This window comes from Labeo rohita, chromosome 18 (assembly GCF_022985175.1).
Source record: "Labeo rohita strain BAU-BD-2019 chromosome 18, IGBB_LRoh.1.0, whole genome shotgun sequence".
Classification (NCBI taxonomy): Eukaryota; Metazoa; Chordata; class Actinopteri; order Cypriniformes; family Cyprinidae; genus Labeo; species Labeo rohita.
Window position 1 is genome coordinate 33,185,279 of NC_066886.1, and position 16,094 is coordinate 33,201,372.

At 34.0% G+C, this 16,094-nt stretch overlaps 1 protein-coding gene across 1 annotated transcript in view; it reads right to left on the minus strand.

Moving 5' to 3' along the window:
• Positions 1 to 13,986, minus strand: part of tmod2 (tropomodulin 2) — a 34,133-nt gene extending 20,147 nt beyond the window's left edge. The window contains exons 1-3 of the mRNA XM_051134934.1: positions 13,847 to 13,986; positions 5,660 to 5,835; positions 4,671 to 4,827 (exon numbers count right to left, since the gene is read on the minus strand). Coding sequence (XP_050990891.1) covers positions 4,671 to 4,827; positions 5,660 to 5,785 — 283 coding nt within the window. The 5' untranslated portion in view covers positions 5,786 to 5,835; positions 13,847 to 13,986. The remainder of the gene's footprint in view (positions 1 to 4,670; positions 4,828 to 5,659; positions 5,836 to 13,846) is intronic.
• Between the last annotated feature and the right edge of the window lie 2,108 nt (positions 13,987 to 16,094).

Consider the following 16,094-nt stretch of genomic DNA (forward strand, 5'->3'; position numbering starts at 1 on the left):
CAATTCGTGAGAGTGACCACAGGCAACAAACAACATCTATATGGACTCTTGTGCTTGGAAACGGCTCTAAAATGTTTAGCTCCATTAATCAGGAAAAAAACATTCCTCATGTTAATCACAGGTTACTACTGATCGGACTGGTATGATTTACCTGTTTACCAAGTTAAGTGTTTTTTTTTTTTTGCTGGAATACTGATTTTCTCTGGAACCTGTTTGATGATAGAATCAGAAGGAACCCAAATTCACAAACAAAATAAACCCAGCAACGCCGTTCAAATGTTGTTTATACAGGACGTATTCTACATTATTTTAATAAACATTATAGTCATTAGTAATTAGTGAATTGGATACAAACTTTGGCTGTTATTTCCCCAAAAGTGCATGTTTTACACACACATTTTCATTATTTTGACACTTCTGACACTACAGCATGAGTGAAGACATGAAAATGATATTGAAATCTTAAAGGGCACCTGTTATGCAAAATTCACTTTTACATGTTGTTTGAATATAAATGTGTACACAACCACCCTATAAAGATACATAAAGATCACATGCGATGCGAAAGCCACTTTCTGCGTGTGTGTTTCGGATGTGTGTGATCAGAAAACTGTATATCAGAAGTTTAAACTGATAAGGCCTTAAAACACATGATTCAAATGCAACAGACATGATAATCAAAACCAAACAGATGTTTTTTAAAAGTATCTGACGTACAAACTGAAACTGCACAGCCCTGTTTTGGAAAAGGGGGCGGGGAGCAGCAGCTCATTTGCATTTAGAGAGACATGCAACTAAAACAGCCTGTTTCTGCTTCCACTCAAAATAGGCATTTTCAAAATGATATAATACATGATATGTGGGGTATTTTGAGCTGAAACTTCACAGACGCATTCTGGGGACACCTGAAACTTATATTACATATTGTAAAAAGGGGCATAATCGGTCTTGCATGTCGTCAAAAATGTAATCAATTTATGTGAAATAAAGGGACGATTACACTAACTTACATGTTTGACAGAAAAATCTGGTTTAATTTTCGCATGCAGTTTATTTGTTCAGATCAGTATGTTAAAAACTGCAGATGAGTTGAATGAAAATGCAGATTACAGTTGAGGTCAAAGGTTTGCAGCCCCCTTTCAGAATCATTTAAATAAGAGAGATCATACAAAATGCATGCTATTGTTTATTTAGCACTGACCTGAATAAGGTATTGCAAATAAAAGACATTTACATATAGCCCACAAGAGAAAATTATAAAAATAACCCCGCTCTAAAATTCACATATACTTGATTCTTAATTCTGTGTTGTTACCTGAATGATCCACAGTTGTGTTTTTTTGTTTAGTGATAGTTGTTTATGAGTTTCTTGTTTGTCCTGAACAGTTAAACTGCTGCTGTTCTTCAGAAAAATCCTTCAGTTCCCACAAATTCTTTGGTTTTTCAGCATTTCTGTGTATTTGATGCTCCAAAAGGTAAAATGATGCATTAAGAGATGGGGGTGAAAACTTTTGAACAGCATGAAGATGTGTACATTTTTTTTTTATTATTATTTTGCCTAAATATATATTTTTTTATTATTATTATTTAGTACTGCCCTTCAGAGGCTACAGAAAATACTTGCATGTTTCCCAGAAGACAAAATAAGTTAAATTTACCCTGATCTTCAAATTCAAAAGTTTTCACCCCCCGCTCTAAATGCATTGTGTTTCCTTCTGGAGCATCAGTGAGTGTTTGAACCTTCTGTAATAGTTGCATATGAGTCCCTCAGTTGTCCTCAGTGTGAAAAGATGGATCTTAAAATCATACAATCATTGTTGGAAAGGGTTCAAATACACAAAAATGTTGAAAAACCAAAGAATTTGTGGGACATGAAGGATTTTTCTGAAGAACAGCAGCAGTTTAACTGTTCAGGACAAACAAGGGACTCATGAATAACTATCACAAAACAAAAACATCATTCAGTATTAAGAATCAAGCATATGTAAACTTTTGAACAGGGTCATTTTTATAAATTCAACTATTATTTTCTCGTGTGGACTATATGTAAACATCTTTTATGTGAAATATCTTATTCAGGTCAGTACTAACTTTTAACGATTCTAAACATCGTACATAAAAGCAAAAATTCCCTTGTTACTCAAAGGAAGGGAAAGGAAAAACAAAGTAGGAACAAAGGAAAACAAAGTGCTACATAACTTTCCATATCTGACATCCGAAGAAAAAAGAAATAAGAGAAATAATGCAACTCAAACAGTATTTACATGTTTTCAAACAGTCACTTCAGATTTTTCTATTCGCTGTTGTGTTTACCAAACAACACCGAACACAAGAGCAACGACACACAAGACTGCTTCTGGATTCTAACTCTTATTCATAGTCACTTGGCGAAATACTCAAAAGTTTAGAACCTCTAATCTGTCACGTTGATGGCATGTAAATGTTCCTGTCGATCTGAACAGAGGCATTAACAGCCGTTCATTCAAATTAAATAATCACACTGAATATTCATTTTGTTGAACAGGCCTTCAATCTACACGCGCACACGCGCACAGAGCTAAGCTTTCAGCATTATTGTCAGACAATGTCATTCATTATTAAAGATGCTTTTCCTCCAGACACTATCTGCATCATGGAGCTGCGCAGTCAGCAACTTCAGTAGAGAGAACTTCAGCAGATAACTATCAGTGTGTACAGTATATACTGGGTGGGTCCTTCACATTCTGAGCCAAAACACACACACAGACAGATATGGAGCATCCGAGCCGCAGTGTGTGTATGGTTATGTAAGAACAGATGGTGTTAACTAATCATACCTGCAGAGACAGCAGAGTCCAAATCACTACAGGAGCTGATACAGCACGATATTGTCTATCCCCTAACCCAACCCTAACCCTAAACCTACCCCTTACAGAAAACATGTTTGCACTGTTACATTTTCAGATAAACATCATTTAATATTTTTTTTCATTTACTTTTTTTATTTTTATTTCACAATACGATTTTCTCATAATGTCAACCACTGTAAACATTGCATTTTAATCCCAATCCAAACAAAGACGCTACACACATTTCACATTATTTCAATTAAATTTAACTACATAACAGAAAAAGGGCTGAATGAGATGCAAAACTCTCATCTAAACAGTGAACAACAGTATGTGAAAAGAGTAGTATTTCTGAACTCACATTAATAGTAGGCAAAAAGTAGCCAAGATGATCTCCTAGTTCTGGTGAGATTCTAAAGTGTGCACTTTACTGGACACTTTACTATCCCACAAGGCCAAGAGAGGAGTCGTGAGTGGCAGAGAAGAACAGGCTATTTTTTAAATGATCACAAAGTAGGCACATATTCAAAACAAGCAATTTGCAATGTGTCTGCTGATAAACCAGCCAGCATACCAGTTCACCCAAAAATGAAAATTTTGTCATTTATTTACTCAGCAAACCTGTATGACTTGTTCTTTCCCATTTAAACAAAAAATGACAGTGACGTATATGTTCAAGCTCCAAAATGACGTAGAGCATGTCTTAAGAGCGCCCAAGAAGGTTAGCAAATAAGCATCAAGCTGGCTGTACTTTAATGGATGTCACAGGAGAAGATTCTTCACGCTTTTGTGAGAAGACAACACATCACTTAATAAACCGACAACATGTCGGCTAATCTTCAACCATTAAACATTCATTTAGGATTTCTCTATTTTTAAAGTTTTTGAAGTTTGAAGTCTCTCATATATTTCTGTGGTATCCACTTGACTGTTTTACAACAATGATAGCAATTCAGTGACGTCAAGGCTATTATGTGATTTATTATCAAGGCACGTGCGCTCTCTGCAATGTTGGCATTTTCCCAAAATAAGAAGTATATAACATTTTAAAGTAAGGTCTGCCTAATTTTAAGGCAGCTCCTAGGCCTACTGTTTGTTTATTTGTAAAAACGATGACTAACTACTAGGGATGTAATGATATCAAAATCGATACGATAATATCATGATATGAAGTCCACAATATGATATTTATTGCGATCTTTTAAAAAAAAGACAAATGAAGACTTGAATTTTTTTTTTTTTTGTAAATTTTAAAGTTAAATTCTTCTATTTAAAGCAGTTTGAGAGTTCAAAATTAAGAGCTCCAACCCATGCTCTTACTTAAGAAAACTTAAGTCAGAAAAAAGTGAGTAAATTGACTTGTACCTGAACTTTAAAGGGACTCAACCCTCTTTTTATTTGTGATATACTGTCTCAGTCTAATTTACATTTACACTGGTGTTTTAGAAGCCAAACAAATTAGAATATAATAATAAAAACAACATTTTTATTTTATTGTTATTCCCATGACAGTAATAGCCATATATTCTGCAACAATTGCACTGTAAAATAAAATATCATGGGGATGATTAAGTGACGTGTTTTTCATAATTGTGTGAACTGGAGTATTGTTTTTAGTGTACTTAAGTACAGTGTTGCTTTAAAATTTAGATCCTCAATCAAATTGATTCTACTTAACTGTGCTGTACTATTAAAATTTCTATTGATTTATTCAAATTCTATCCTACTCAAAGGTTAATGCAGCTAATATTCAATACCTGGACCTTTACTTCTCCCATTCAATCCCGTCAGAATGCGTTTCTGCTAATGCTGTATTAAATATCAAGCATCGCATTCTCGTACCTTTCTTCTCTCCAGTGAAGGGGACAAAATCGTCTCTGTCTTTATAATCCATAGCCTCCTTCTCCAGATACTGCAGCAGTTTATCACGGTTAAAAGGACCGGTGGCTTCTTTTGTAGTCTGGTCCTTCTGCCTGAGTCCGGCTGGCAGCAAAGCATTCTGGATAACGGATTCAGAACAGATGCGTTAGCAGTTACACTATGATGTTTTTTTCTCTCAAATTTCATGCCAAGTTACACCCAATTAAGTGTTTGCATTTTAAGTAAATAACTATTATTTACATTTGCTTGGTAATGCCAATTCTGAGCACAGAATGTCAAAATTGTGTTGTAAACTGCAGAGTGAGAGGAGTTTGCGTGTGTTTAGGAGCAAACTTGAGCTCTGTTTACTCATAAACAAACAGACACAGAGTTGTTTATGAAAGATCTCAACAGAAACTCTTCAGGGCAGATTTACACAAGCTGGATAATGGCCATTTTTACCAGTTTGATAAACAAGTGATTTTACTTTACCAACACTTTATCACCGCAGTTCAGAATTACATACAACCACACCCATCATCACAATAACAGCATGACTGTGCATTACATCATCACTTTGTTATCAGTGAATTACCAGGAATGACACAGTGATTGCTTGTGTCTGGTTTTTCTAAGCCTTTTTGCACTATATACAAGTTAACATTATTCACAAATGATTAATGTTCCATCTTGATTTTCTATACGTAACTGATGCAAAAACAATTCTTAGCCTGTCCAAACAATGTAAGTCAATGGTAAATATTTTTATGTTCTACCGAAAAAAAAGCGAGTCATACAGAATTTTCATTTTTGCGTAAACAAACCCTTTAATAAATGCTCACTGTGATTAACATCTGGTATATCTCCATCAGCTGCTATAATGATGCAAACATCAACCAAAAAACAAGATATTCTTCCATAACAACTGTGATTTGACCGTTTTCTGAAAGTGTGAAGAAAGTGTGTCTCACCTCGGGGTCGATCTCCTCTAGAGCACTCTCCAGTTGCTTGAGCTCCTCTTCTGACAGCTTGTTCAGAATCTCATCCTCATCGATCTCCTTATACTTCTCCAGATCTTTCTTAAACGGAAGAGCCATGATTCACAACGTCCGTCAGAGAGAAACCACAGTCCAGTTTGATTAAGTGCCTGGACACAGAAAATGAATGTAAATATACGTAAAAGGGTACATTCGGTCAAAAATACACTAATGTGATGCACAAGTAAAGCTTCTCAGTAGCAAACTTCTGTATTTGTGTTACCAAATGGTAATAAAATACGTGTTGCCATATTTCAGAATATGCCATTTGAATAAAGGGACTGCTCACACTAACACAAAAATTCAGCACAAAAATTTGGGTTGATATTCGCAGTCAACTATAGTAAACGTAATTTTAGTATATTATATACACTACATTTAGTAAATTATATACACTAGAGTAGATGCACTAGTATGTTAGTATGTTAGTATACAAAACAACAATTTTAGTAACAAGTTTCAGAAACTTTAAATGAAGGTAAACGGTAATACAATTAATATTGCTTTGTCCTTCTTCTGTAACACTTCAAGGTTTGTGCTTATTTTTTAATTTGTTCATTTTCTCTCAAGCAAAGTTGTGGTGGCCACTGAAAAATAGTATACTACAAAGATATTAACCTATTTCTGTGCTTAATAAAAATACCCTGCAAAGGTACTTTTAGTATGCTAAACTGGTATATTTGAAGTCTGCTAAACTGGAACAACTAATTTAGTACTTAACGCACTTTAATTGTACAGAAGTAGTGCTGAAGTCCAACTAAAGATATACTGAAGTATATTTGATTGTGCTAAAGTGGAACTACTGCAAGTATACTTTAGGTGCACTTTAAATATTTTGCATTTAAAGACTGATACTATACAGAGAACATACAATACTTATTAACAGCAATATTAAAACACTTTTTAGGAATAATAAGAAATGTGCATTGTGCGCAAATAGTACTGCAAATAAAATGTTATTTTTTTATCCGTAAATCTTGAGCGGTAAATATGTTAATAGATTTGAACTATATATAGTATGATATAAATGTATTTTAAATATATTACTTTTTTTTTTTTTTTTTACTGTAAGTCACACCACATTTTTCATTCCAATTCACATGAATGCTAAGGGGGAAGACAGGAAACAATACTTTAAATCTGCAGGATTGCAGTGAAGTGGAGTATACTGAATATTTTTTATGTTTTGGATATATTCTGTGTTTTTAAAGACTTTTTAGCATGCTCAAAGTCTAGTGTGACCGCGGCATAAGGCTAAATGTGGATGCGATCGTGCAAACAATCCATTTGTCTGTTCAGAAAAAAAGACAGACTTAATGAAATGAAAATGCAAATTCACTCTATTATCTTGTAATAGCAAACACAAACTCTTACAGACTAACATTACATAACCAACTTTAGAAACACAAGCTGATTTTTCCATTAATCAATGAGAGAGATTACTGAACTGGCCCTCCATGTCCTCTGTTTGATATGTGACAGATGTCCCCCCTCTCATGCTCTTTAACCTCAGACTGGAACTTAATTTTGCAACATTTCATTCCCATCTGGAAACACCTTGACCTTTGACCTTCACTCCCATGCAGAACTTCACCATCCCCACATTCCTCAGCTACTTCATTCAGCTCCAGTGTTTCAGTAAAGATATGAATCAATCATCACTGCTGTACTCCTCACCCTCCTCATTATAGCAGGACTGTCCCTGCTGTAAGTGTACGGTACATCTTCCAAAGATCAGCAAAACCACATATTTTCAAAATCTACTATTTGGTGTGTCGTCTGAAGGAGTGGTTGACTAACAAGTCTGTGCTTACTATAATAACACTGGTTGGGTCAGGTCCACTACTCTCAGATTAGACACATGTACTTATAAACAGCTTGACAGAGAACATGGAATCTTTTTGGGTTGCAATTTTTGACTTCCAAAAAAGTGATTTTATACAGGAAAACCTAAAATCAAGCCCTGCCAGTTGAAGTCAGCCATCAGACCCATAAAACACCAGGAAATTCCAGCAGACAAAAATACTGCAGGAAAAGCTGACATCATTTATTTGCCAATTCAAGCACAAACCGTCATTTTTGGAGCACGAGTAGGCCACTAAAAATAGCGCATACTAAAGACTAATTAGACGTTGCCAAAGTATGTAACGACATTCCCTGGGAAATACCACCGCGCAAGATTATAGTTTATTCACAGCACCTGCAATTAAAGCATTTCTTTGTTTTGATTACAGATCATTTACTTGAGCTATTCTGACTAAACTTAGCAGTGAATGTTTAAGAGTTAATGTGAAGATAAAGAAAAACACTAAACTGGACCGCTGCATGAGAATAAAATACTGTACTACTGTTGGAAGAAGTTATTTTTCACTGCCGCTTGTGAGAAATCAGGCTGCGCGCCGATCCATCAGCGAAATTGCAGTGTTTTTCGTGAAGAATTTTAAATAAAGCGCTCTGAACTTTAAACCAAACCCAATAACAAATCACAGCGAGACTTTATGTTCAACTCAGTCTAACTTATGAGTACTTAATGGCTAAGCAAATTAGACTTTCACTAAGACTAAGAAAAATCCATGGTAAATCCAGTAAAATGCCATTGGGCTTCTCAGCAGGATTGGTGTCAGCTTAACTTTCAGTCTTAAGGTGAAGTGTGTAAGACCCTCATGGGGTAAAGATCCATAATGTTCCCATTAACTTCAAATTTAACAAGCCAAAGCTGCGCTGAGTAATTAACGCATTAGCAGCAGATTTTAAAGATTCCTGACTAGTGTTGTCACGATACCAAAATTTTGACTTTGATACGACACCTGACTAAAATATCACGATACTACTGCTGAACCAATACTACGAAAATAAATCATAGAACAACAGGAAAAGAAACTGAATAACAGATGATCAAAATAGAGATCATAGTTATTTTATCTGTTAAAACAAAGCATTTTATGCCCCCTTTAAAAAAAATAAATAAATAAATAAAATAATAAATCACAGACCAGTGCCACTACACAGGACTATGGTGCACAACTACTGATCCCACAGGAGTGTAGAGATCTTTGCTATATTGGCAAGTTTGCTTAAAGGATAAAGCCAAATCCTATTGCATAATATAGTCATTTTATTTCACAATAACAACTTATGTCATGACAGTCATTTTTTTGTAAAAGGACAACTACAATAAAACAAAGACACAAATGAAATAAATAGGGCTCTGTGAAATCTGTTTTAGTTTTCACTAAATTCCATTTTAATTTTTCTAGACTATGTTAATGGTTACATTAAATATTTAACAAAAAGCATGTCTAATTAATTCAAGTCATGAAACTTGAAGAATTTAACAGCAATTTATTAATTTTAACAAAAATTACATGTTTTTAATGCCCTGTGAAATACGTTTTATTATTTTTTTCAAATACAGTTTTGTTTGTGAATCTCTGTTTTCCATTAATTTTCTGGATTCTATTTAAATAGTTATCAAAAGCATGTCTAATGAATTTATAAAGAATAATTAGATTTATTATTAATTTATTATAGGCTATTTATTTCTTTTCTTTTCTTTTTTTCAGAAATACTGTGTTGTGTATTTACAATTTTCTGGTAAATAAATTCTGGTAAATATTCCTTAAAGATATATATAAAGTTTTTTATAATTAGTAGTAGTAAAATCTTATCTTTACATTAAGTAATATATTTCTATATTTCTTTTATTTTGACGGGTTGCTGTGAAGACCTTTAGGTTTCTGTTTGTATATGATGATAGTTTTCTGCAAAAAAAAAAAAGAAAAGAACTTTAAAATGCTAATGAAGTGACTCTCAGGGGTGTGTTTCCCAAAAGCATTGTTAGCTAACTATGGTCGTTAGTTCCACTGAACTCTATTGGTCACGATGGAACTTGCGACCATGGTTGCTTTTGGGGAAATGCACCCCTGTTCTAGAGATGAATGTTCAAGTACTCATATATTGAGACGTCAGAGGCTGAAAACACTGCGAGCGTCACACGTATGTGTGTAGTAAACAAAACTACGCATCTGCGCCATTCACTAACACAGATATGCAGAAATACGGCTCCTATTAAAATGCATTCTTAAAGTACCTGTACTAGTAAAATGTGTTTTTAAAAGCAGGGTATCGCAATACTTTTTAAGTACCAGTATATCGTGCAACACTATTACCGACTCACAATGTCTGTTGTCACCGTAGAGGACGGGGTTAAAGTGGCTTAAGGGTTGAATGGTGCTAAAACCAGAACAAATTCAGAAGCTCTTCTGATTCTGGGCCGCCCCTCAGATCAAACCTGCAACCAGCCAAGATCCTTAACCACAAGCCTCTTTTCTTTTCCTGAACACATCCCAATACAAAATGGCTCAAAATGAGTTTAAGAGCATTTTTAAAGGATTGCAAAAATTACTCCCTTTTAAGAGATTTCCCACTTTAGAAGGTGTTGTTCTGCACACGCAGGGAAGCTATAAAAACTAAGTAGTCACGGCTAATATAATCATATTTAATGGTGCTGGGGATTTGAACAAAACCCTAGGCTAACCCTTGACACTAAACTTTGTTTCAGTAATCAATACCTATAATCTTGTGGCTTGTGGAGGAGAGGTTTCCGATTACTTTTCTAACCAACCTGACTTGCATTTTTCCCCCTTGTGGACTATGATAAATCCTGATAATCTTAGAGGTGCAGGGCTGGGATCTTCTGACAATCTAACAACCAATGACTACAAGCTACCATCAAGGATAAAACTTTTGCACCATTCATTGTCATTAAAAAAAAGTGTCGTGTCAAGTTATGTTAGTTATTCTCTGTGGCTGTCCGTCAGACAAACCTTATCAACACCTCTTAATCCGACAGACAGACAAAGAGGAAGCCAGTGCTGCTTCTTCCTCTGCTGACTGCTGTAAGTACATTACAGGACAAATCCATAATAAGGCTGAAAAGACTCAGGGCAAAAGGTCACGCAACAACAAACACACACAAACAACACATCAGTGAATGTTCTGGAGCTCCAGATGACAAAAAGTTGTGTTGTGTGTGTTTCTGAATTATTAATATTGATTAAAATGAGTTAAGTTCAAACCTTGAAAAGTTTATTTTTTTTCCCGCCAAACTTTACGAATGTTAAAGTTTGGCGGGAGTTCCTTTGTTCCTTTGTCTTCACTTCATAAATACTTTACATTTTCATTGTTTTGATGCCTACACTGCTGCTAAGTTGCAGTAAAATTACTGATTTTACTAATGCAGATTATTAGTTCTACACCGTAAAAAACAATTTGTTGAGTCAACTTAAAATAATTTGTAACCTGGCTGCCTTAAAATTTTAAGTTTATTCAACTTGAAATGTTAAATTATACTAAGTGACAACTTAAATATGAGTTGAATCAACTTAAAATTAAGGCAGCTGGGTTACTTACCCATCTGTTAAGTTTAGCGAACACAAATGTTTAAGTTGTTACTAAGTACAACTTAACATTTCAAGTTGACTAAACTTATTTGAGTTGACTGAACTTAATTTTAAGGCAGCAGGGTAACAAATTATTTTAAGCTGACTCAACAAATTGTTTTTTTTTTTTTTTTTTTTTTTACAGTGTACCAGTATAGATTTTTAATATTACATATTTATTAACCTAACATCCCTAGTTAAAAATAAATATACTAAAATGTATTTAAAATACATTTATTTCATGCTATGCATTCTACACGTACATTTACATATTATGTACTTAAATGTACAATTGCAGGGTATTTTTATTGTTATACTAAACTAGCATATTTAAAAGTTTGCTAAATTGTAACAACTAATTTTGTGCTTAATGCACTTTAATTGTGCAGAAGTAGTGCTGTAGTCCAACTAAAGATACTGAAGTATATTTGACTGTTCTAAAGTGGAACTATTGCAAGTACACTTCAGGTTGGGGCTGCACGATTATGACAAAAATCATTATTGTCGATTATTCCCTTGAAATTGTAATTTCAATTATTAAATATGATTAGAACAATTTACACTGAATGATGTTTTGAATAGCTTTATACCATTGTTTGAAGTAACTGCATGCCACATTTTTATATATAGTTTCTTCTTTAAATATAAAAAAGTAAAAAATTAAACTCACCCACACATCTTAGAAAAAGCAAAGTAATTTTTTTTTTTTTTTTATTGTGCCTTTGAACAATTACATAATTGTTGCATCTGTAATTGTAACCACGATTAGACATTCGATTTATTGCGCAGCCCTACTTCAGGTGCAATTTAAATATTTTGCATTTAAAAAAATATATTATTTAAAGATCATACAGTCCTCATCAACAGTGACATTAAAACATATACTGGGCTTAATATTAAGAAATGTGCATTGAGTGTTTAATTATAATTTTTATAATTTTTGAGCGATATGTCAGTAAACATATTTTAACAGATTTGAACCATTTATATTTTTTGTTTATTTAGATTTTAGATTTTTAAAGTTTCTGAAAGACATCTCTTCACCATAACTGCATTTCTTTAATCAAAAAGAAATATTCTTAAAATTTCACAATCTATTTCAAATTTAAAAACTTGTATATTTTAATATTAAATACTTTTAACTCCAGTTTTCAGTGTCATTTGATATGGTGCTCAAAAAACATTCCTTATTACCGATGCAACATTTTTGTAACATTATAACAAAACACACCCTTGCTGATCTAAAAGACACATTTAGCAGAGAATAAAAATAAATCTTTTGTAAGGTAGGGTATAAAACTGACTGACTGTTATCAGTATCAGCTCAGTGTGAACTCAATAAAAGTCAAATTAAATTTAAAAGAGGAAATGTGAGGAGATCCGCTTCATTACTCTAGAAAGGGAAAAAGGCTAAAATTAGCTGGACTCTCGAGAGTAACAATATTGAGAATCTTTTCTCCGGTTCTTTCTCATCCATCACTTCCTCTGAGAGAGAGACACCGAGGCTTATAGAAGCCAGATGGAGGGTGTGTTTTGAAATGTTTATTGTGCAAGAGGTACATCGAGCCACCATTACTTGAGACGCATGCTCTTTAAAGTGTCATTTCAAAAAGGGGAAAAATTCATCACAAATGTCCAGACTTCAGGGGGTGTTCTTACACTAACAAGGGAGAACAAAGATCCTGTTGCAGCGCTGCATCAGATCTCATCTATTTTAAATCCACCTCAGTTGTGCATTGTAAAAAAAGAGCTGCAGAAATAAATCTTTCTGAACTGAACTAGCTGCACGAGTCTGTACTAGATAGATAGATAGACAGATTTAGAAAGGGTTTTCATAGTCTCACACACAATGCCTGAATGAACACTATATTGCGTTACTATATAAATCCCATGAGTCAGTTACGTAAAGCCACGCGGAGTCACGCCCCGGGTGGAGACCACACCCGTTATAACGAGAACTCAGCCTCACAGCTGCACCCGCTCTTCCTAATAATAATAATGATGATGATAATAATAACAACAGGTCACTTTAAACATACAGTCGACGTGCGCGAGATTTGCGTTAGCATCATCAGCACCGGCGCGTGCACGTTCTAATAAAACGTAGCGTCTCAATGCTTTCAAACGAATATCAAGCAGAATTTACTTCATTAAACTAAGTGTAAACAAGAAAAATGCACAACATACAGATATGACCATTGAAGCGAAACTTCATTTACACGGCGCTTTTTTTAAAACGATCAAAATATATATTTAGTAAGTCATTAATAATGTATTAAGATAGTAATAATGATAATTCAAACGCACTCTGAGATTTGATCCAGCTATATTATAATTCACCTGACTGGATAAAATGTCTATATATTTCTGACAGTTCATGATTTACTCAAATGTTACCTAGAAACCAGTGTAGCTTGTGATAATTAGCTTTAATCATGTATCTGTTTTAATATATACATGAGTATATATAATGGGATCAATGTGCGATGGTTATAAGATGATTTGATATTTTTGGATAAGTGTAATATCGTAAACTGTTGGCCCATCTGCTCACGCTCACACGGATATCAGCGCTCGAGCGCTTAGCCAGCTAACCCCTGAACTACACAAACCTATACATTTATGACCTCCACCTCAAATATAATCCTCGCACTGAGAGACGACGAAACGAATTTCTTACCTTAGTGAAATTCCTGCAAGCGTTTTACCCCTTATTGACCTATTCCTAGTCGCAAAGCAACAAAAATTCCCGCACCCGTCTTCACTGTCTCAGCCCAAGGGCGGCAACACAGGAAACCAGACACTAGAAATGCCCTGATGATCGACATCCACAGCAGCCAATCACATGTAAGGGCACGCCCATAAACCACAGTTCCCGCCTATTGGAAACTCACAGCCAATCAGAGAGCGTGAAGGGTACAAAGGAGCATGGGATATGTAGTCCACAGGTGGCGTCATTGTTTTATATGCGTGATTGCGCAATTTTATTTAATTTTAAATGTCAATTTAAATTTAATTATGCCAGAATTTTCTTTACAAATTAGAAATATTATATTTGGGTACTTTGACTCAAGACCCCACTAAAGAAAATGTTTGTTTTATTATACATTTAATTCTGTTCTTAAGTAAATTTTACATTCACAAATGCAAATTCTCAAAATGTAAACCTGTCTTTGTGGTCTTTCTAAGAGATATGGAAAATTATATCCATTTGATCTCAGTATCTACTAATAAGAAAGCAATGAAGACTGTTAGAATTTGTTCTACACTTAAAGTTGTTGTGTAGAGAATCTTATGTAAAACAGTGGCCCTTTATTGCATACTATTTTACTTTATTTTTATTTATTTTATTATTATTTATTGTATTTTTTGTACTGTTGTATTATTATTATTATTGTTGTTGTTGTTGTCTCTTTCAAGTTTCATTTTTGTTGATATTTTGTATTTTGTATTGATTTCTATGTTCTTGTTTTCAGCAATAAAAAATAAATAAATTTAGTTATACATTATTTGAGTATTTGATATATTTTACATTCCTTGGTTTATATTTAAATTATTGTGTTTTTACAACTGTTCCAAGTTTTTTGTCAATTAGTAATTACATTACAGTTTTTAACAGAATTTCTCATTTTCAGACAAATCGTTCCAAATCATTTCTTTCCTTAAGATCAGCAAGCAATAAGATAGGCTACTTGTTGAGACCTGTAGTGAAACTGGTCAGATCAGTGCACACACTGCTGAATGACGTGTCGCCCACATCTCATCCATCTGAAATAAAACACCCAGAGGGAGGGATGAGGTCATTCAAAGCATTTTTAAGGAGAAACTGTGCTCCACACTGTGTAATAGACTCAACACCCTGCTTCATTTAGAATGTCAGAGAAATGAGAAAAATATCTATTTTGTCACAAAAGCAAAATAATGATAATAAAAAACAGTGCAGTGAACTATTTAGCAAGCATTTTTATGAATATACCTACTGTTATAAATCAGAACTTATAGTATTTTGTTTGGAATAATGCCAGAAGTGTTTCCATGTCACACAGTGATGGACAAGGCCTTTTACTTCCCTGTTGAAGAAAACAGCATATGCTGGTTAGGTAGGTTTTGATGCTGGGATGCTGGTTCATGCTGGTCCTTAGCTGGTCATGTGCTGGTCCAGGACCAGCTTAAACCAGCTGAGGACGAGCTAAAACCAGCATCCCAGCATCAAAACCTACCTAACCAGCATATGTTGTTTTTTTTCAACAGGGTTCTGTTTATCAGACAGCAGAAAATATCAGTGCCAGGTACTTTTCAACAATGTGTGAGGAAATGATGTCAGACACAGGAATAAAGAATTCCTGACTCTGCTATTGTTTACGGTAGCAGTAATACAAATGTAAGAGTTAATTAATATTATTAATCAGTTTTACCAAAGATAGTCTCAACACAACGGTTGCACTTTGCTAAAAATAAATAAATAAATAAGAACATAAGAAACTATGTTTATTATTATTGGAATTTTCTTATTTTTCGTTTTTAAGCCATTTCATACTTTGTTAAAGGGGAAAGGTGAAAAATGCAAAATACGTGTCCAGTGTTGGGGATAACGCATTACAACTAATACAAATTGCATAATACCATTTTCAAATAACTAGTAACGCATTACTTTTTAATTTACAAGAAAATATCTGAGCTCCTATTTATTGACTGACAGGCGTTGTGTGCGCTTTGTAAACATGATGTTACTGTAGATTTAGACTTAGATTTTGATTTAGATTTAAATGTGAACATGCATTAATTCATCTCACCAGCAAAAAAAACAACAAAAAAAAAAAAACATTCAGTATTTCTCAAAATGAATAAAAACAGAGAAATGCAAACTCAGAATATGACACAAACCTGTAATATCCTTTCATTTTTGATTGCTAAAGAGTTTTGAACTC